The following is a 23,452-nucleotide window of genomic DNA, read 5'->3' on the forward strand; positions in this document are numbered from 1 at the left end:
CGGCCCAACCCACTGCGCCACTTCGCCCCCCTATACCTGAAATAATAATTTTCTAATAGTAAGATTCTAATAATCTGACAAACTTTGAAATGGTTGTTTGATGTGAATGTGTATTGTTGGTGGAAGTGTATTTTATTTTGAAGCGTCTTTAAACTTTATGGAATTTAATAAATTTAGGGAAAAAACTGAAAACTAATAGTAGTTACCTGGGTGAACAGCAGGTTTTTCAATGGCTGACTTGCTTGCTGAGCATACAAGTCTCCCAAGCCACCAATGCTTTCTTAATCCATGGGGGCCTTCAAAAATTTAATGAAAGCTAAGAACCCCCCCTCATAAAAGAATGGCCATAAATAAATGTAGAGAAAATATTGCACTCAGTTCTTAGATTCCTTATGTGTGTAAACATACTTGGCAATAAAGCTCATTCATTCATTCATTCATTCTAGACTATGTCATGGATAGTAATGAGGCCCAATGAAGGGGTCAATGGACCTCAGGATAAGAACTCCTGTTTTAGTTATGTTTTCTGTTTTTCAGATATATTTTTGTTTATATCAAAAAGACTATAACACAGAGCGTCCCCAGCACCCTGAAAGTTACCATCTACATAAAACCAAAAGATATCAACATGGTGCTATCTAGACAGCTCAGTGTCTCGTCCCAAAAAAAGGATAATTCATTACAGTAATAAATTAAAAAATAAAGAAATGTATTTATTTATTTCGAAAAAAGGACAAGGAACTTAAAACTGCTGTCTTTGAATCAAATGTAATCATGTGAGGTCCTTTCCTCAGCACTTCACTGTGAAAGTGCTAACAAAGATAGCTTTTTCAGATTCCATCCAGGGGTTGAAACGTCTCTGGCTGTCGTTTGCAGCAATCCACCTGAGGGAAGCCACACAACGGTGCATTGTCTCCTGCCCCCACTTCTACTTGTGAACAGGCCGCACGCAAAGCACCAGCACCGGGTAAACGGAAAGCCACTTAAAGGGGAGTGTTCTGTTCTAAGAGAGGAGCTGTTTCAAAGAGTGTCGTGAGACTGACTTTTTTAGTCCAAGGACGAGAATCGTTTACATGGTGTTTTTACGTTCTAAACAAAGTTGTGACACCAATGGCCTCCTCTCCAATGAACTATGGAGCTGGCCTTGGCCCTGTTCAATTCTTACCAAAAATGTCTGTCACTTAAACTTAAGAGACTCTTTATGTCGGTGTGAAGAGTAACTGGACCCTGCCATTCCTCCAGGGTGTTTTGGTCAGACCAGGGACATCAGTGGGATCTCCAAAAAAAATCAGCTTTGTGAACATTCTGATGAGAGCAGGGACTGTGGAGATGAATCGCAACAGAAACGTAAGAGCAAACAGGCACGCAAAGACCATGGATAATGAGGGCATCAAAGTGGGCAGCACCGTCGTATTCCACCTGCAGCAGAGGCACCTGGGGGTCTTTGAGGTGAGTGCAGCAGCTCACCCACCCACCGTGACAGTGACAACCCATCAATTTAACATCACATGACCTTCGACAAACCCTGGCAGAGGGCTATCCAGTGGGCATGGTGCACCAATGGCAAGGAATAACGGGAAATGCTATCAGATTTGTTTTGTTTGTACAAGCCACCCTGAGGGCATTTGTACAAACATCTCAAAATTCTGGTATGGCTCATAAGTTTCACAGCAGAAAGAAACAAACCAAAGGGTTTTCCCTTGTGCCGTGTACATGACTTTATTTCACCTAATGTCTCTGTATTGGACCTGTACATTAGACTGACTGTTGACTGTGCAACTGCTGAACTCACCGCTTGGATTGAACGCCATACAGGATATGGGTTTATCATGGGCTGGGAAGTGAGCAACCACACCTTCTCCATCAGAGTCCTCGCTGACCAGCACCTGAAACACACACATACACAGATCAGTACCAGAGCAACAAGATTCAAGGCAAATTGAAAGGTCAGTGAAGGGCTGAGGTGTGAGCTGAAGGACTGCCCTGCTGCAAAGTTGGAGAAGGCATTCAAAGAACAGTGAGCAATATCCACTGAGGAGTTTCTGTGACTAAAGACCAAAACACTGCCATCCTGAGTTTGAGTACAGACCTGCTTGTACACCCAGAGCTGACCCTGCACCTCCACATGAAACTCCACCTTTACACCTCTCACTGTGCACTTGTCTGTAAATATCATGAATAAACCTGTTTGTTGCACTTGATCCTGAATCCATGCTTTGTCCTGCAGTCCAAACAGCTGATCTTGACACCACCATATAAATGACAGAAGCAGACACAAAAAGGAGTTTAGAAATGGATAGAGTGGCGGAAAATGAGAAAATAAGAAACAGTTTGAGTAGGAAGCAGACAGTGTAGTAACAGACGCTCTGACACAGACAGACAACAGCACAAAGAGTCTTCCGTGAGTGTGTTTTCAGACAGCCTGCCCCCAGTTCTCATCACACCTCACCTTTTCCTCTACATCCAGGAAACACTCAGGGCCACACCTGAGAGGGACACCAGCTGCATCAAACCACACCCCATTCTCCAGCTTCGCACCCTTTAGCAATCAGGCAGCCAGACACCTTCAGCGCCCCACTTCACCAATGTGCCACTGCCAGGCAATCTCCTCTGAGACATGCTGCAGAGGAAAGTGTTTTAATGGAGCAGCACCTTTACAATTTTCAGGCACATAGAGGTGCCAGTGGAAGTGCCGGACTGAGCCTGACTGCTGACAGCAGCACCTACGGGAGTCACAGCTCTGCCAGGAGGGCGCGCAGTTGCATGGGACCACCAGGAACAAAGCGAGGAGAGTCGCACTAAATAAGACAGAACTTTATTAATGATAATGAAAAAAACTGAAAAAAGGGGGACCAGTAGGGACTGGAACCAGAGTATTTTTCTGTAATACACTCTTGCCCAAAGTCCAGTATGAAACAATCAGTCCGCATCAGTGACTGATCACTGGGACACCTGAACTTAACGCCAAGAGACACCAGGTCTTATGACCCAGTTGCTTCAAGAGATCAATAAAACCATCCAGAAAGGAGGGTGACGTGGCCCTCAAGCTGCTAATTCATTCATTTATACACAACATGGAGAACAACCCCCAACTGCATCAGAGTCAACTCCTAGTCAGTGGTCTTTTGTTGAGTTTGCTCATGAAGGCGATTATGAGTGAGCCCAGACACCAGGCGACTGGGGCAGACGGTGATAAATCTAGAGGAGTGTTGCATTAGCAACCAGGAAGCCCTTTAACCGGATCCAGCCCAAACAAGAAAACAGCCGTGTGCTCAAATAGAGACATTTATTTCAGAGGAAAAAAATGTCTTGCTGACACAAAGCAGATCCCTTTTATTACGGCTAACACTGACAATGTTGTTCTGTGAGGGAATCCTGTTGTTCCCTTTGAAAGAGAATTAGTGCCGGGATACTTCTGGAAAGTAAGCCTATTACACAGGAGACTGGGGGCTCTGACCTCAGTTTTAATACTCAGCCCAGCAGAGCTGTCCGCACCCCTTACATCTCCCCCATCCTCTTTCCCTCTCCACCACACCCCTATTCTTTTTTTTTTTTAATCTGTTAGGCTTCATTTGGGAACATTACTAATGACAAAGTGCAGGCAGGCGCCTGAGTGGGCGCCGGTGAGGGGCTGAACACCCAAGGGACCGCCCATCCGAGTGAGCAATGGGCAGGCATAACATGGGCGCCTTCCTGCGACACAGTGACATTCAGTCCCCCATGGAAGAAACAGAAGGAAGTTGGGCAAGTTGGGAATGACTGACAGGACAAGAAAGAGAAGCTCCTGCTTGAGGAGCAGGCACAAAAACAATCCCAGCTTCTTGTGAGGTTGCTGCAGAGGCTCATGGGAAAACCAGATATTTATAATTTCCATTTCCACCTTTCTTCTTAGAAAAAGAAACACTGTGGCAAGTTTGAGCCGAGAAAATACATATGTTAGCTGAGTAAATCACACCTTTGAGTCGCTGTTACGTGTGTGGTCCTCCTGATGCTTACACTTAGAGGATAACTTGATTCTTAAGAGCAAATAAAAAGGTTAAACCTACACCGGTTTTTAACAACCCACAAACCAAAAGGTCTGTTTTCTTAGGTCACACGTGTAAAAAAGAGAAATCTGTTCTGACTTAACCTTTTCTTTGAGGAAAACCCCTGTATGTGAGAACTGCAAACATTTAAACACGCCTATAAATCTGACACTCCATTAAAGATCTTACACAGGAGATGAACGCCTGGTAGCAGTTTTTGGTTACCCACAAAGCAGTATAAAGTTTACAAAAAAAAAGGAAACAGAAAAAATTTTACTTAGCTAAAAATGTTCTTTTTCAGTTCCTTTTCCAAACAGAATACAATGTGTTTGAACAAAACTATAGGGGAAAAAGGCTGCAAGTTACAAAAGAGTTCCATCTGCACATTTCACCTCCATTTCAATGAAACTGACAGTAGCACAACACCATGGTCTCAACGTGGTACTGCTGTGTGGACATCCAGATGAAGCGTCACTGTTGTGGAGCCAGCTAGAACAGTTAACTGTTTACTTCATGTTGAACGAAAAACTGAGTGGAGATCTGAGAGCACGGTTCCCACAATATGGTGCTGATGCAGCCAAGGTGGCAGGCATGAGAAAAAAAAGGCCTGCTCTCCAAAATCCAACTGGACAGTGACTCTGTCAACTGCACACCTGGAAACTCCTGTGAGCAAGGGTTGAGGACCCATGGCACAAGGTTATTATACTTATTGCACAGCTTCTCAAGTTATGTGAGCCATGCCAATTCACCTGGATAATGACGACAGACTGCCTGTAATTAAAAAAATTAAGATACTATGAAAGGAAGCTTGCTGAAGACATTAAGAAAGCAGAAGAACATGGAAGGGGGTTAAAGCATTCTGTTGTTTGTGGTCTGGGTACTTGTATCTGTTGAGTTTTGTGGTTCTTTTGAAACACTATTTCTGGGAACAGCAAATTTATACTTTCTCTGAATTTATACAATAAAAATTAACCAGCTGTACAAACCGGCAAAAAAATGTCAGCAACTTAGTATACAAAGTCGATATTGTAAGTCATCTTGAATTAATAACCGTTAATCATAAACAAACAACATTTTTGATTTTCTGTCCGATTTTTTATTGACATGCATTTAAGGGGGCAACTCCCCTTATAGGAAACCCAGCTGGAGGTCAGTGTTCTCCGATTGACATACCTGCCCCTCCCCCACAGAGTGCGTGTCAATGATGGTGACAATCCCGGGGATGTGAGGACTTCGGCGTGCAGTGCTGGGTGTGGCTGCGTCCTCTTCAGGGGCACCAGTAGGTAGGGTCCCTGTCAGCTGAGTCACAACCTTCCCCACCATCGTCAGGCCAGACTTCAGTGTCTGTCAACCAGGGAGGGAAAGTAGTAGGAACAGAAGAAGAGACCAAGGTAGGGAAAAAGGCAGGGACAGGGACATTTCTGGGCATTTGACAACAACAGTCTCATCACCCTACTTATGTCCTCAAAAACACACTAACGGGATTCAAAGAAGCCTTAAGAAGTAACACCGTAACACCTACACCTGGGTAATAAACCCAACTGGCAAATGCTATGTAACAACGCTTTTGCTTGAACTTGTTTAAATAGTAGCACTGATATGTGTTGCTTAACGACAGGGTTACGTTCTGAGAAATGCATCATTAGGTGATTTCGTCGTTGTGTGAACATCATAGAGTGTACTTATACAAACCTAGATGATATAGCCTACTACACACAAGGCTATATGATATAGCCTGTTGCTCCTAGCAAGAGATGTGGTAAACACAAGATTCATGATGCTGCTGCCAGCGTAACACAGCATACTGTTTTACAGTAAACTTTTTTTTATAAGTAGAAAGAGTACACTCTAAAAAAGAGATTAAAAGTAGAGTGTAGTAAACACATAAACCAGTAACATAGGTGTTTATTATCATTATCAAGTATTCTGTACTGTACATAATTATATGTGCTATACTTTTATATGACTGGCAGCGCAGTAGGTTTGTTTACACCGGCACCACCACAAACACATGAAAAAAAAATTCTTATTGACTAGCGACGTCATAGCCATTGTAACGCCGTAGGCGCTACGACATTGCAAGTTGATAAGAATTTTAAAGCTCCATTATAATCTCATGGGACCACAGTTGTATATGCGGTCAGCCGTTAAGCGAAAAGTCGTTAAGTGGCGTATGACTGTAATATGTTAAGTAATAATTCTGCTCAGTTTCTTTAAGAAAATGTTTAATCAGACATATTGTTATTACACTATTTCTGAAATACCATATGTCAGTGCTGTATTTTGAGGGAACTGCAAGACATGGCCTATATAAATTGTTAAGAAACCAAAGTAGGCATTAAGCCAGTTAAACAAAGGAAGAGAGGTCATATGAAAAGTAGTAAGCATATGACCTGTCAGGATCTGAGTTTGACACCCTGACCTACTCCATCCGTGTGACAATCACATTGACAAAAACATTCCCAATACTTTTCTCCTAACACAATATCAGACCAACTTCAACCAGAGAAAAGCAACAGTTTTTTTTCTGCATCAGTGATAATGGACACTGATCCACGTTAACTCTATGAATATTCTTGAATCACATTCCAGCTCTCAGACAAAAAATGCAAAACAGAAAAGAGCTGTGAGCAAACATGCAAAAAAAAAAAAAGCATGGGGGTCATCCTTCCCTGGCTCTAAAAGAGAAGGCCAGCTGAGTGGTACATCTGGGCCTTGGATCCACAGTCTGCCACCAGGCACAGCCCCGCGAATCAATGGGGATTGTTTTGATTAGCGCTAAAAACTCCAACTGCAGTGATTAGAAAACACATTAGCGTTGATCAATTAGGAGGCAAACGCTTTGCCTTAATAATTGATGGCCCAGCAATTTACACACAGTCTGTTAGTGGCTTGTCAGGGAACACTCCTAAAGGGCCAACAAAACGCAGGCGCCACGCAGTATCGACGGCACTCCCCGAGCCTGAATGGCTGATTAAGTTCTCCAGGGCCTAACCCCCCAACCTCCTACCCAGCACAAGGCCCTGATCACTCCATTAACTCAGGCAGGGAAGAGACCTCACTTAAGTAGGACTATCCATTTACTAGCACTACGGCGGGCCCTTACTGGCGACACGCAGGAACCCAGGGGGAATCTAGAGGGGTACGATCCCTTGACTAGGGTCTCCGAAGGCCATTGAACTACACTCCTCCTTGATTCAAAACAACACCCATCTTGCCGTCTGTAAGTGTTCAATCTGTAAAGAGGGTCTCTGTCTTCCCCCCACCGTTTAAAAACGCATCTCTGTCATTATTAGGTTACAGAGGCTGATATGTGAAGCTGGGGGGTTGGGTGGAAACAGAGGGAAGATGGGCAGTTCTGAGACACTCCCCCTCCCCTCAAAGGGAGGGAGGCCATGGGGCTGGCGGCGGCAGTGTCACAGACGAGGATATTGTTATTAATGACGAGGCGGGCTGCAGACGGGCAGTCTGTATTTCTAGACTTTTTAACCTTATTTCCTCTGCTAACCTCTGGCGCACTCCTTTTGATGTACGCTGCCATTAGGGCTAATGGCGCTTCTCTCACGTAAGCCGTTAGGGCTCGTTAGGAGGCCATTGGGTGGCAAGGGAATACACACACAAGACTAATAAATCAATTAACTGCCTGGGGGTCAACAGTGGACCAAAGCTATATGGAAAGGACCCTTATGCCACTGCATCAAGATGAAAATAAATTCCAGTGTGTATGAAAAAGTCGAGGATAGCAGGCATGGCAAAAAGTCAAGGATAGCATCAATGGCAATTATATTCTCAACCTGATTTCTGTTCTCATTTCTTTACCCATGTGAAATCCCAATCTCATTGCCAATACCATTCACAATCCCAGGCCTCAATCTACCCGCCTGGGAGAGGGCACTCACTTTTGCAGCACTGATAACAGTGGCAGTGTAGGACTGGGCGTTGTCTCCGCAGGCTCCACCACGGGACTGGTGACACTGTATCAACTGGGAAAGACAAAGACAAACAGTGCATCATTATCACTGGCAGCCAGTCTACACATAAGTCATGTGATCAGTGGGGATGGTTTAGGGAGTTTTACTGGACTTTTTAGGAAGACCACCTGACATCCCCTGACCCCACACTCAAACAGAGCACTGTGTAATTGCCCAGAAATTGACATCTATAGAGAGATCTGGGTCTCCAGTGAAAGTACTGCAATTGTGGACAATTCAAAAACATGTTTCATCTTAAATTTCACTTCAGTCATCATCAATTCCACATCTTGAAATATGTAACATGCTTTTCCTAAAATGACAAGCATAGTCAAAGAGATTATATGACAATAATAAATATGGTTTATTATTGTCCATATCCATTTGTCAGCAAACACCCTGCCAAACTCAAGAGACCATTAAACACACATGTAGAGGACTGGAGCCAGATTCCGTGCCTTCCACCCACCTTGTTCTCCGCATAGGCCAGCCAGCGACTTCCCAGGGCAACAGGGTTTGGGTTAGGTCCAGGGCAAGGGTAGCAGCCTAGGAAAGAGGAGTGAGAACACCACTTAAATTCCCCCCTTTGGATCTTAATTCCTGAAAAGGGACCACACTTTGGGTTTGCTCCCACTTTCAGAGACTTGACCGGAAACAAGTTAGATCTATTAAAGCCATCTGCATACATCTAAACTACATTTCAACAGAAAACTCAAAGGTTCTGAAAAAAACATGCTTGAGAAAATAATGTTTAAAAATCACAATGTATCTCAGAGTTTCTTAGTACCCTCTTAACTTGTTAATGCTGCTGCTAGTTCAAACATGAAAAATGAAGGTAATGTACTGCGAATGAGCAACCCAGGAGTAAGAACGTCGCTTTTGATAAAGCATCTGGTAAAAAGATAAATGCAAATGTAGGAACACTTAGAGATAAAGTCAGCACAAGCAGTGTGTCCATCTCAACCAATTACTTGACCTAAATGGAGCCCACAAAACTGAGTTGCCTGACAGCCTGGCAGTTGTTCTTGTGTCCACTGACCAGAGGACACAGTGTCCCCCTGGGGGCAACGAGGGATAGAATACATTGTCACACACAGCAGAGTCACAAAACACATGCTGGAACCACTTCCACATAAACTCATACATGTGTTCACTTGTGGGCGAACACATATCTGACAAGCATATACACTCAAGACATGCAAATACACCCAGAGGTCATGCAAGTACAGGATACAGAGTAAAAATGTCCATCGACAGTAATTTAGCATTCATGTGCAGATTAAATATACACAGACAGTACTTTAGTTGAGCTGTGAAGCGAGGTGAACAGGGTTTGAGGTAAGCCACAATTGCAGTAACGCAAAGGCCCTTTAGTTAGCTTTTTCCACAGCGAGAGAGCCAATGCAGTGAGATAACATGTATTTAACACATTTGGTGTAGAATGGGCAGGGGAGCTCTTGGCAATGTACGCCGAATGTACTCCAAACCCCCTGTCAGCACGGAGTGAACGGACTGACAGCTGGAGGCACCCTTAACAGACAAAAATATAAATGGCTAATAAACACTTCTTCCAGAACATAACAGCATGTGGGAGAGACATGGCTGTGCAGGTAATGCATGCTGCTATGGCTTTGTTCTGGGTTTAAAACCATGTTTGTCTTTTGGTTTCATAACAAACAAGCCCTATATAGAGCAATTAGCAGCATGGAGTTAGTGACTGGTCACATTTCCTGTGGCCCAAAGGTAGGGGGAAGTCCAACAGAAAGCACAATGCATTAACAACAACACTAATGGCAATTTATAACATGCAATTCACTTGCTTAAGTGAAGCACACTTGTCCAGTGGCTGATTATGACAGATGCAGGAATGATTCTATGTGCCCAGACAGCCAACCAGACATTAACAATAATGATTCATTAAACTTTCACAATGTTCACATGATCTCCCTTTAACAATAACAAATTACACAGGCTGGAAGAACAGGCAGAAAATGACAAGGACATGTTTCTCTGTGGTTTATGGTCTGCCTTAGATGATGCACTGACACTATGGACTGTTATGGTTCATACATTGAGATGGAACACATTTTAAAAAACTGAAATTCCACAGCGCTAAAATTTTGCATACTTTTCTACTGAGTTTTACAAATTTAGCTCAATTGGAAAAAATGGAAAATATGAAAGTACAAACATTGTTGTGCCACGCATGTGCCTTGAATTATATTAAAGAATTAAATTAGGATAAAAATTTGCTGTTTAGCAGTTCCTTAATCTCTTTAACGGCCCCATGCAACACTGGGCTGTATAATATCATTTTGATGTTTTGTCATGGCAGTCCTCTCACAGAATAAACACTGTCCTTTTTGGTCAGACATATTGAGCAGTCACATGACTACATTTGAAAATACAGCTCTGTTCCAGGCTCTGGTTTGTCTACGGAAGAGTGTGACACCAGAACTGGCAGACTTAATAAATACAATGTGCAACACTGACTAACTCTGGATGCATTCCCTCCTTTAAGATGCCAAGGTGATCAAAGAACCAGCAAAATACACTGGTTTCACTATTTGGATTTAGTTCAAGATTAACGTAAACTAAGTAGAGGTCACTTCAGATGTGGCATCAAAACACTGTGGTCCTTCCAGTACTTACTTGTGACAAAGAACTTCTTGGTGAATGTACAACTATCAAACGCAGCAATCTTCTCTTGCAGGACAACGACAAGGATCCTGTAAATACAAGGAAAGGTCATTAAGTGGTCTACAAATTAACAAATGGCATCATACCATCAGTTTTAATATTTAAAACAACATAGACCATGATGGTCGACCATGTGACACGACTACCGTTTGTTGCACTGCAGGTCGTAGATGGGTGTCTTGAACTGTATGGACTTGACCATCTCCCCTGTCCGCAGGGAGTACAGGTCTGTGCAGCAGTAGGGAGGACTGCTCCTGGGGAAAGAACACATGAATGTGTCAGGACTGGGACTTAAAGAACCAGGTCACAGAAATCTTCGGCATCCAAAACATAACAGCTGGACATTATACAGAAACAGTCCAGAACAAGAACGGAACTGAAGGAGAACAGCAGGCCCCATCAGGCTTTACTCTGCGCATTATTTCTGTAATAAGCACCTTATCCACTGGGATCCCCACTTATTCAGTCCATCCATAAGTATTAAGTAACTGTGTATCCAGAGTAAATCCTTCAAAACAAAGTGCAGTGCATTGTTGATGGGACATGAGGACATCAGAGCAGCAAACTTCTCCAAACACACAAAGATAATGGAATTTTAAATAACCTTTACTTTTTGGCAAATTCTCTAGTTGGTCATATTATACTATAACTGTTCAGGCACAAAACCTTCCGATGGCTCCCAGTGCTGCACAACATCAGACGGGAGGAACAAAACACACCCTAATACAGAAGAAAGACAAAACACATGCATCTTAAAACACACACAGTTGAGCACTCAAATGAGACAGAGATTCAGCAGCAGGGATTCCGTATGGCCCTTGACTGCTGGCAAAGTTGACCTGCTCGGATATCACTCTTCATCAAGCACTGACACCTGGTTGGCAAAGCCTTGAATATTGCAACAGCCAGCCCTTCGAGTGGGATGTTTCCATTATAAATGTGGTGCTCCTTTTCTGAACGACCAAGCTATTCCATTCCTGCAGGCTATTTACACTGGTACACCCTGAATACACACCCCATCAATCTCCACATATGTGGCAGGATTAAGGACTCTAACCCATTACCAAAAACAAAGACATATCACAGAACAAATGCTTGTACTTCAATCGTATTTCCAACGAGCTGGAATTAAAAATGCCTCTAATTTAACAGGCATGCCCTTTTAGATCTATTTTAATAATGAGGTGGAGAGGTCAATAAATTGACCTAAACATGTGCAATGATGCCATCGTGTTCACAAGGGAGCGATGATGACTAAGTAAATTCATGGGTCCGTCCGTTACCATCTGTATGTCTCTATGTTAACTACATTATACAATAACGGCATCAACCCATTAATAACTCATTAAAAATGAGAGAACATGAGATGTGAAAGAAGATTTAGAAAAAATATGGCTGTTTTAATGACTAATGCCTTCCTAAAATACATAAACACTCATTCATCAAGCATTCATCAATAGCCAAACAAATGGAGACACCTGAGAAATGACATGTTCCTTAACTTACTACCAACCATTAGCAGACAAAAGCTTACTAAATTCTAACGTTACAAGGCTTCAAGCCCACTGACCATCTCTCTCCTGTCCGTGTCAACGACAATGTAGCGTACGTCTGCGTTAACAATCATTTAAGCCTTTTTATGGTGGAAAAGATGTGGTTGTTCCATTCATAACTGACAGACGCAAACAGCGGATGAAATATTGTGGGCAAACTGTTGAGAAAATTACAGTTTTTCAAAATATGCACATATCAGGACCCGAGGAAGCAGCCGAGACATCCTAAACTAACCACAAATTGTTGGGAACGTGGAAGCACTTAGGAGTTAAACGAAAAAAGCTGCACAGCTCCTGAGACACAAGCTACTTGATAGTCCTGAATCTCAGTGATGGAGAACCATAGAGTTTTTAATTTGTCGCAACTCTTCCAATACGAGATCTCTGAATAGAACAGTGATGACAGGAAAATCCAGCCTGCAAGTTCTTTTTGTAAACCGGATAACATTTTTCAGGCTTTCTTTTCTAGTGAGGAGACATTCACTACAGGTAAACAATGGAAGTATTTCCTACATGGATCACGGGTAATGCATATAAAAGGTCAGAGGCAAACCCCAAACAGTGTTATCAGGTGCTGAGCCCTTTCAATGCAGTGGTGATGCTGTGTGTCTCTCATACAAAACAATACCGAAATGATGCCCAATTCACACATGTACACACACGTGTGCAAAAAACGATTTCTAGACACTTTAACAGCTCAGAACATGTGCAGAGAACACCCTGGTACATGATGATAGGACAGTCGTATGTCCAAACTCTTGCGCTGACAACCCAGCTTAATTGGACTGCAACTGGATAAAGTGTGCGTCACCAAAATGAACCAAAGAGCGACTGCATTTGCACTGCCACGACATGGGAGCAAAGCGCTGAGCTCGCAAAACCACTCCCTCCCGCCTGGCTGTGGGGAGGGTCTGACAAGCCAGCGGCTGAGGTCGTCTGCAGAAGAAGGCCCGGCGCCATGGGAGCACCCAAATCTCAGAGCCGGCCAGCTTTGGTCCGGCCTGGCCCAGCCTCCAAGTAGGCTTCTCGGGGAAAACTAAGGAGGCATGCATGTATGTGCGTGTGTGTGTGTGTGAGATTTTTATATTCACTTCCCTGTTTGTGCTGCAAGAAAGTAGTGACAGCAGCCAACAACAGTGGAAAAGAACGCAGGCGCCTTGCTGGGAGAGACGCAGCAGCATCTGCTGAAGCACTTCCCTTCACTCACGACCAGAGCAGCAAAGCCCATGGCCTCAAAGGCACCACACCCTGTCCGTTCGAAATGGTACACCCTGGGTGAGTGGCCTTCATCCTCAGCGCAGGGGCCCAGCAGCCTGTGGATTCACATTTGCAATTGCTACACTCAAACATATACATCTTCTGACTGCTGATCAATGACTTCACAGCCCAATCAATCAAATTAAAGCTTTTTAGAGCAAATACACAACAAAAATGACATTCCCAAACGGATTCTCAAGGAAAAGGATGACCTCGATTACAGAATTATAGTGATACACACTTTTTTTTTGGTTGCGCTTCAATTTTAATAAATGGCTCTGTTCTAATGGAAGCAATACAAGGTCAGTCTTAATAGAATTTCCTCAAGCTAAAAAACAAAAGCACGGGTTGAAAGCTTGGGTAAATTACAATTATTATTACGAATCACGTCTGAATGTCAGACTTGCACATGTTAAGGTGCAACCGAGCACCGCGCTTGAGCCCCGCACAGCGACCGTTGTGATTGCATTATATTAATGTATCAATTACAATCAATCCGATTGGCCTTTGGCGGGGTACTGAGGCAGACCAATTCTGCAGACAAATGACTCTATTAGGCTGGGAGGTAGCGGAAGGAAGGAGCACTGCAGAGAGCACAGAGCGACAAGTGGTGGCGCTGGGGAGGGAGAGCGCTCCAGACTTCGCCTAGACCTCAGCGTCCGGCTCCAGCGTCTACTGCCATGACCTTTGGAGGAAAAGGTCAAGCCCATTGAATGCAGCATGTGGCAAATATTGGCACAGGCAAACAGCACAATGCTTCAGAAAGGATGTTTCCTCAATAAAGCATATTAGCCAGCTTTAATTACTGGGTACTGCGTTATTAATGACCGCCAGGGCACACCTGCTAAATTCATCTTCTTAGAGATCAGCCAGGCCAGCAAAAAAAAGCACATCCTTTGCTTTTATCAATGAGCAGTAAACTTCAACTGCTATGTAATGTTTATGAATTTTACAACATGGGTTTCATCTTAATTTTAGCAACACTTTGGTTTACAATGGATATTATACACTTTATGTCAGATGCTTACTGTTCCATCACTTATGTTTTTTTATTCAACCCATAGACATCTGTTATTTTAGCTGCCACGACTGCATGCGCCTTCAGTTTTTGGGTCTCTCTTTTTCCAGATGCAGGGTTTCAGTCTCTCGGTTTCATTAACCTGGGCTCACTGGCTGTCGAAACCACGCACTTCATGTGACAGACACACGGGACAGTGCTGAAGGCAAATACTACAAAAGTCCACAACTTTCTTTACAAGGGGGGTGTCGTTGCATTCAGAAGTCTGTGAATATTTTACAAGGGCTCAAAATACAGACAGAGAATTGCATGCTTCAGACTCATAAGACAAACACAGCAGCAGCATTTGGACTTGTTAATGAGCTTGAGCATCACAACAACTGAGTCTTATTTCAGAACAATTTAAGGAAAGCACAAAACAGAACAGAAATCAAATTAGAAAAATGCGATTTTTTTTTTTACATAAGCGAGGCCTCCCAAAATAGATGAGTATAATAATAATAATGATAATACTAATATCTATTAGTAGCACTGAAGTGCTATGTTAGTTTAAAAACCTTCCAAATACAGTCAGAAATCATACATATGTAGCAATACGTAAGGTGTTAAAAAAAATCTCAGACAAATTGTAAAACTAATTTCTGGACTGAGATCAATCCTTTCCCCAGCATCTCATTGATTTATAACAGTTACTTCTAAACAAGACAAAAACAACACACAGATGAAAACAATTCCACTATTTTTATAGGCAACAAGTGAGGCGGGTGGTAACTGAGACATTTTTGAAAAAAATTGCTGTGACAATGTTCTCCCTTGCCCCTCTCCTCTCCTCGCCCCTTGCACACCCCCCTCCACAGCAAGCCGGGTCCTCAAACACACAACAAACGTTGGCCACATCACAGGCTCTGCGGGCCTTGAGGGGACTCTTTGATTCCGGCATGCCGCGGGCATTAGCGGGAAAATAATTAGAGTAAAAAGTTCAACCGCAACTCCACGTCCACAGCTGACACTGCCAGAAATACATTTCCTCCCATTCACACAGAGCCATCCTGCCATTCCTTCTCGCACCCGACACACATATTGGAAACACATTGACGGGGGTAAGGGTCCCCCCTTACACTCTTTGTCTCCAGTTCTTTTTCCTTTCTATCTCTCTCTCTCTCTCTCTCTCTCTCTCACACACACTTCCTAATTATCTTTATGGTGTTTACAGTGTTTAATTTCAAAGCTGATGGTGGGACCTGTGAGGTTGTACGTCTCCACTGGAACCCTGCAACGGTTCTTCTATCATTCCTATAGAGAGAGAGACAGACAGATAGACAGACATACACACACATACACCACTGGCTCCCTGAAGAGCTCCAGTTCCACACCAGTGAACTGAAAGCAGGAGAGTGGACATGAACACTGATCCCTAACCAAGACAAGTGCCATATATATCCCCTTTCCAACTGTCATGATCAGTGCTTATTTAGCAACTGTGCTTCAGTGGAAAAAACCTCACTGTATTAAGAGAAAATTTAACTTTTTTTTAATCTTATGAATTTATGCGGCAAAGAAACAATCTCTTTAATAACTCAATTTTAACATCACCATCTGGCCTACACAAAGCTGGCACAGAGATAGATAAAATGAGTAAATGTAATAAAATATTTGTGTAACACTCAAAAATCACTTAAAAATGTTTCATATAGAATTAAATTTTATATATTAAAATACGAAGTAAAGTGTTTTTTCTTCATGAATTTCATCATATGGAATTAGGAACCAACTTTCATAAAGACCATTTGTATGTGATCCTGTGGTCATTCACTAATACTCTGTGTCAGGCAATTGCTTGTGATAATCTAATACTTTTTACTCATATCTTTTTATTTTGGTTGATATTTTCATCCAGAGGAACATTTTTTTCTTTTTTTTTTTTTTACAAATTCAGCTCATAAATACTTCTGGAGACCCAATAGATCATAATTTTTCAATACATTTTTTTTCTTAGAACTGCTGAAGCAGCAAAGTTTCCCACTGTGTTTGCTAAGATCCTCATCCCCTAGATTCAACTATTAATGCTCTAAAATAATAACCTTTTTGGCATGTTTATACTGTATAATCTGTTGTACCGGCTTCTAAAGCCCTTAACATTTTTCCTTGTTTTTAGTAAATGAATAGAAAAGCCTAAAATTTTGCATCAGCATGAAAAGTCACTCAGAGGTTGAATGATGTCATTAAACCATAATTGATCACCATGCAATAAAAGTTGAAGTTGTGTTCATGTGCTTTGAAAGGAGGCACAACTGGAGCGACACAAACTATAGTCTTCATATTTCAGGCCTAACGTCACAAATAGTATATCAGAAGAAAGGCAGATTTTTTATTTTCTTTAAATCAAAATAAGCAGCTACAATGAAAAAGTGGTATGTCTATTTGACTGACAAGAGTAAGTTTAAAGAAGATTACACACATTCCCACTCCAAGTAAAGGACTGCAATAATATTCAGGAATGATTCGCATCCAATTTCAACCAAGAGAAGAAAAAACATTTCCTTTCTAAATCTGAACAGAAAAAAATTGCCCCATACAGCACAGCTATTCACACGAAAAAGGGGAAAACACACTACACAAACATATCAAGAGTGCCGAAATCCATGTTAAAAATAATCACAAGAAAAAAGTCTCAATGAAAAACACACTATCTCCACTGCCTGATTGCAGTCCCAGTTGTTTTCTTTGTTTATAATCCCACACTGATGACAACTCTGTTTGGACTGATCAAGAAATCCCATCTTCTGGACTAGTTCATCAGCTGCAAGGAGGACCCTCCCTAGCCAGTTGAGGAGATACCAGGGTGAATACAAAGTGATTTTAAACTTTGAAAACAGAAGAGTTGATAGCATAGTGGAAATAACTTGCCTGTAGATCCAAAGGTTACAGGTTAAATTGCCTACATTTAGGCAATTCTTCTAGTAAATCTTACCTACCTGAGGCAGCTGATAGGGCAGCTGCTGCCTTGGGATCCAAAGGTTGGTGGTTCAAATCTCACCTACTGTTGTAGTATCATTGAGGAAGGCACTTACCTTAAATTGTGCCACTAAAATTACTCAGGCTGTAAAGTAGGTAAATAATTGTAGGCAGCTTAACATTGTTAGGTTGCTCTATAGAAAAGTGTCACCTTAAAGAATAAATGCAGAGTAAATCAATGGCAAAGAAAAGTACTCCATCTCAGAAGCATTCTTAACTATAGTCAATATAAATTTGCATATTTATTTGTACAACTACATATTTCACTGGAGTATTTCATACTAGGGGGTGTGGTGGCGCGGTGGGTTGGACCGCAGTCCTGCTCTCTGGTGGGTCTAGGGTTCGAGTCCCGCTTGGGGTGCCTTGCGACGGACTGGCGTCCCGTCCTGGGCGTGTCCCCTTACGCCCTGTGTTGCTGGGTTGGCTCTGGTTCCCTGTGACCCCGTATGGGACAAGCGGTTCTGAAAATGTGTGTGTGTATGTATTTCATACTAAGTACATTTCTTAAGAGTACAGAAATAGCGTCCTTCTCGGACCAGCAACATTCCAGGAATAAATCTATGTCATTAACTGTTACATTGTTAAGAGATCTTTGTCTCACAGCAAAAAAAGGAAGTGCCCCCATGTATCGAGAGGACCACAGGTGTGACTAGAGTGGAATGGGCCTTGTGTGGGGCAGCAGTCTGGGCTGAGAACAAGAACAGCACCAGGGTCCAGGAGAGCAACAGAAGCGGCCATGAAAATGAAGATCCTAGCTTGGTGAGGCGCCGACCATCAATCCTCTTAATCTGACTCCTTTTTAATACCCGGTTTTGCTTTTCCATTTAATACACTTTAGACAGGATACCTCACAATGTAATGTTTAAAACTGCCATGAAAAAGCAATGAAAAGCACAGCTTAGTGTCACAATAGGCTTTCTCTCTAAGTCCCCTTAGAACTGTTTGTTGGAGACTGGGCTTTTCGTGTCATTTTTTAATCCAGTCCTGTAATTAATGATCAGGCTTTATGTGATGACAGACATTCAGCTGAATTCAGAGAAGGACAATTAGGGACAACAGCTTTCACCCTGGTCATGATTATTACAGATGAGTGCCATCTCACTGTGGTGGTACAGCTGTGTTCAGAATTAAGCATGTAAGCATTAGTTAACACAATCCCCCAACACCCCTCAATTTTGAGGGGCACCATTTCCCTGAGCCTCCTCTTTGTGGGTGGGAGGGGGTCAGGGTGGTATTGATCACTGCCAAGGTGGTCCTATCTGAGCTTGGTGAAGAAGAGGAATGCCTTCAGAGTTTCCATGTGTCCACATCGCCAAACAAATGCAGCTGCAGACTCCGCGGTGACAGAGAACTGCACGTCTAAGCTCAGCACATGTTGTCTGTTCGTGATTTGTAACTGGAACATCAATGCTGTTAACAGCAGCAGATCACTTCCTTTAGCACGGGAATCAAAACAACCCGTCTTGTACTTCAGCTTTATTAAGTGTTAAAAAAGTTGTGTGTGCCATGCATTTAATTAATAAGTGAAGGGGAAGTGACATCACAGTTAGGTCAACACCAGGTCCCAACAGATTCATGAAGGAGAGGCTAGGAGAAACAGGACATGGACAAAGAAAAAGGGGAGAGAAAGATGGGCGAGAAAGGTGAGAGCAGGAAACTGAGAAGACAAAGAGAGAGGAGAAAAGAAATAGAAGAGATGGGAAAGACAGAGGAGAGACAGTAGGGAGAGAAGAGAGGAGGGAGTCGGCACACTAGGAATAACGTGGCACAGGGTTCAGTGAAACACATGAGGAGACGCACATGGACTCTGCTGTCAGAAAAATCACTGTATCCATACATTGTTTGAACTTAATGCATAATCCTTTCCATTGATAAAATGATGCAGAGTGAGCCTGGCCAGAGTTCCACAAATACAGCCCGCTGCACATGCTTTCCCCCTCTCTGGTTTTCCTTTAATTTGCAAATCTTGTAATCTAAGCCTAGAGCTGACTGAACCAACTTCTAAACCAGCAGTCCTGTAGCAGCCAAAACTCAAAATCTGCTTTCCATTTGTGTGTCAAGACGGCATCCTTTTTGGTGGTTGACAAAAGCTGTCATTTCGAAATGATTATACACTAAAAACTGTGTGAGGACCTTAGTAAGTTTATGAACCAGTTATATGGAAAAAAAAAAGATGAAAATGTGTTTTGAGGCTTTTTTTAAACATAAAGTTATTTAGAAAACACTTCTTTTGGAAGTACAGCCCCATCCCATTCAGCCAGAGGTCAGGGTTACGGTTTACGATACAGGCGTGTTTTCTGCATTAGTGCAAACGTCCATGGAGCTGGAAGCCAAAGCCTCGAACCCCGGATTCCATATCGAGATGGACATGGCAAGTTTGCCACAGCAAAGCACTGGAAACATCAGCAAGGTGGTCCACTTCAGGGCTGCACTCACACACACACCCTTCTACTCAACCCAACTAACAATGAGGTGGAGTGAAGAGGACAAGAATGCAGGACAGTTGGTTTCTTTGCAGCACCATTCATAACTCCCCCTGTAACCAACTGCCATAACCTTAGCATATGCCCCTTACTAGGGAGAGTGGGGCATCTCTGGGGCAGCTTCTAAGCCTACCTCCAGGGACAGAGGCGGTCAGTAATTTGGCCCTGGCCCCGTCCCAGGCGACCACTCCCTGGCCCCAGCCAACATGAACGGGGCCCTTTGATGGAGCTCATTATGGGCAGTAAATTATGGGTTTTCAGGCGGCTTAAGATTTGAACCTCGTAACGTCTGAATGTCACAGAAAACACGCTGGGGCTGCAGCTCTTACTGCATTACAGAGCATTTATTGCAAAAATCACAAACAGACAAGAAAGGGAGGATTCCATTAGGATACACAATTCAGAGCCTACAAAATCATTGAAATTGTCTCACTAAATTCTGTGAAAAAAACTTTTCAATAAAATACCAGCTTGGAAAACAGGCCCAAACATTTTCCTAAAAAAAAAAAAAACCTACTTCTATGAGACTAACAACCCGGATTAGCTTTTCTGTACAGAAATCAAGTGTGACAATGACAAATCTCTCCCTTTCCCCGCCCACATGGACTGAACGGAACTCATTTCACACTCCGGTTTTGGTTTCTCCGTGCCTCTCCTAGCACATTTCCTGCTGTTTCCGGCCATTTCCGGGCTGGGAGAGGCGCCACATTGGCGCAAATGGTTACCATCCCCTTTGTGTCTGCCTTATGCTGCGTACCAAATGCTTTAATTCCACACCACACTGCCCTAAGTGCATTTCAGTGGACTGAAACCTGTGCACAATGACTATGGTGGGTGGGTGGGTGGTGTCTGGGCCAGGAAAGGCCCCAAACATATACACAAAGTACTCCCCAGCACAACCCGTACTCGTCCATCCACAAGAGGAAGTGACAGCGTTGGTGCTAACTCACCCCGACGACCCAGTGCTCTTGCACACGCCCAGGAGAGGTCTCTTCTCAGCAAAGGCGTCGCCCTTCAGTGAAGCTGTTAGATCAGGAACAGAATGGAGGGGGAGAAGAGATTAAAACAAAGGCAGACATTCATTAGCGGTACACATGTGAAGCCTTGTCTGTTTTCCAAAGTCACCCACACGCCCAAGTCCATTTTAACAAGCAGCTCCCAGGGCAGGACATATGCTGATTGTGTTACAACAAGGGATCTGTAATCAAATCATGGTCGCACTCAAAATTTCCAAAAAAAATTCCTGCAAAAAAATAAACAAATTTTAAAAAAAAAAATGGACCCTCTTATCCCTCTCAACTCATGGACTCATCCTCTCTAACCACAAAATAATGCTGGGTTCACATAAAGACTTATGAGGATCAAATGAAATTAAAATACCAGTGTGAGGCAGTGGGAGCAAGCAGGGAAGAGTGACGGCGCCCTGGAAAATGTGTTGCTCTCAAAGCATGGCCTTCTGCTCACACAGGGCAAAACCCCTTCAAAGCACAGGCCACTCTTTTGTCTGACTCTCTGTTTAATTTTTGGGGTTTTGAGAAAACTCTGTATTGTAGAAAAAGGCCAGTAGGCATATTGTGAGTGGCATGTTGCATTAAGAGATCCCATATTCTAATTGTTCCAGTGAGAGGTCCAAAAAAAAAAGAAAGAAAGGCTGAGCGAAGAGCCCTTTGAGAAGCAGTCATTCAGCCAGCCAAGCGATGACGGTAACCAGCTCTTGGAACATATGCCCCAAGGGCATGTCGTGTGAGTGCATGTGCCACTCTCGAACCTCTGACCCTCTCACAGGCGTTTCCCCTGTCTTCACGTTGCCGTCAATCCACACGGCATCAAGATATGATGCTGAGCTGCAGAACAGACGTGATGGTCATGGTGGAAGACAGCTGACTTTTATTTAAATTACACAATTAAGAAAATAAACCACTTCGGCTCACTTCTGGCCATGCTGAAAAGATTTGAGCTTTTGATTATGACTGTTCTGTGCTTTGAGAAACATAAGCTGCTTTCCATTCCTTACATAAAAGTAGATGTGCGTCTGTGCTTCCGTGTCTCTGTGCCTGTGAATATTCCTTTTCTTCACGGCAAAAGAGATTGCAGTCAATAATTTTAATGTGGCTGTTGTCAGAGTTGTGTTTTCTGTTTATGTAAAACCTCATTATGTACAGCATCACCACCGAGATCAGCCTTTACACACTCTCTCAATAATGCAGCAAAAACCACACGACTAATTAACACTAACACTAGTCAAGATTAATTCATGTAAACCTCTAATAAAAATAATTGAAAATTAACACTTTATTAACAATATACATAGTTCCAAAACCAATTATAGTGTAGTATAGTATATAGCATAGTATAAAGTATTCTATATAAACGTTCACACTACAAACAAAAATACAACTACTCTTTTCTGTGCTAAAGTCATTATGAAATCCAAGTAATTAAAAATCCATCTGTCAACTTTTCTTATTATTCATTTCATGGAGAAATAGATTTTCTTTAAAGAACAGATATAATTTAAGGGTTTGCTGCCTTCAGGGTGGAAAGAAGCTGTGAATTTCCTTCTTTATTCTGGGAAAGACCTTAACATATTAAAATCGACACCTATTTTCAGGCCTGTCCAAAATCGCCCACCCAGGCTCCCGGTTACAACAATTCCCCTTTTACAAACCACTACAGTGCAACACTGTTTGTCCCTGACAGATTGCAATCGTTTCCCCCACTGGTACAATTCGTTTTATTTTGCAGAGAGAATCATTCTCCTCATGTGTTGGATATCTGCTGCTTCTTATTACTGCTTTTCGCTTTTATCCAATTCCAGACGGTTTTGAATGCTGTCATTGTTCATTGTTAAAATCAGCCAAAGGACCGGAACACACAGAGAACAAAAAAAAAAAAAAACCCCAGATTTTCCTCACTGAACTCACTGAATCACCATTCACGACATTGTGTAATTTTGCATAGCTTGCACACTTCCATACTATACCTGCAGTGACAGCAAGCTGAAAACGTAGTTTTTGACACTTAACAAGGACATAACATGCTTAGGAAGAATTTTACACTAGAACTTAAATGGGTTATGGAAGTTAAGCCTTGAAGCACCAAATAAACTTGTTTCTCATCACATCAGACACATCTGTGTGGGTTGCTTCAAGCACAAGTTTTCTGATGGACATGGAGACAAATGACTGACGAATACCGGACACCTCCAGAGTCTCGTGGGGAAAGGGCGGCCTGCCACACAGTCACAGTCACACAGAAGCCTCGAACGCCCAGACCAGCTTCTTTATTTGCTTGGGGAAACGATCAAAATCAAGACTGAACTAGTTCCCTGGAGGCCCACTTTTTTAAAATTCTTTTTTAATAAATGTAATTACCTCAAGTCATCCAATGGCCAACAAGCAAGTTGTGATGAAAAACTTTTTTTTTTTTT

General features: G+C 42.7%; 1 protein-coding gene across 5 annotated transcripts in view; it reads right to left on the reverse strand.

The window, feature by feature from the left end:
• bcas3 (BCAS3 microtubule associated cell migration factor) overlaps positions 1–23,452 on the reverse strand; it is a 192,095-nt gene that overhangs the window by 158,175 nt on the left and 10,468 nt on the right. For all 5 annotated transcript variants that reach the window (XM_029255214.1, XM_029255213.1, XM_018748625.2 and 2 more), the window contains exons 7-13: positions 20,973–21,045; positions 10,843–10,950; positions 10,649–10,725; positions 8,466–8,542; positions 7,925–8,008; positions 5,199–5,369; positions 1,793–1,886 (exon numbers count right to left, since the gene is read on the reverse strand). In XM_029255214.1, coding sequence (XP_029111047.1) covers positions 1,793–1,886; positions 5,199–5,369; positions 7,925–8,008; positions 8,466–8,542; positions 10,649–10,725; positions 10,843–10,950; positions 20,973–21,045 — 684 coding nt within the window. The remainder of the gene's footprint in view (positions 1–1,792; positions 1,887–5,198; positions 5,370–7,924; positions 8,009–8,465; positions 8,543–10,648; positions 10,726–10,842; positions 10,951–20,972; positions 21,046–23,452) is intronic.

This window comes from Scleropages formosus, chromosome 10, assembly GCF_900964775.1.
Source record: "Scleropages formosus chromosome 10, fSclFor1.1, whole genome shotgun sequence".
Taxonomy (NCBI): Eukaryota; Metazoa; Chordata; class Actinopteri; order Osteoglossiformes; family Osteoglossidae; genus Scleropages; species Scleropages formosus.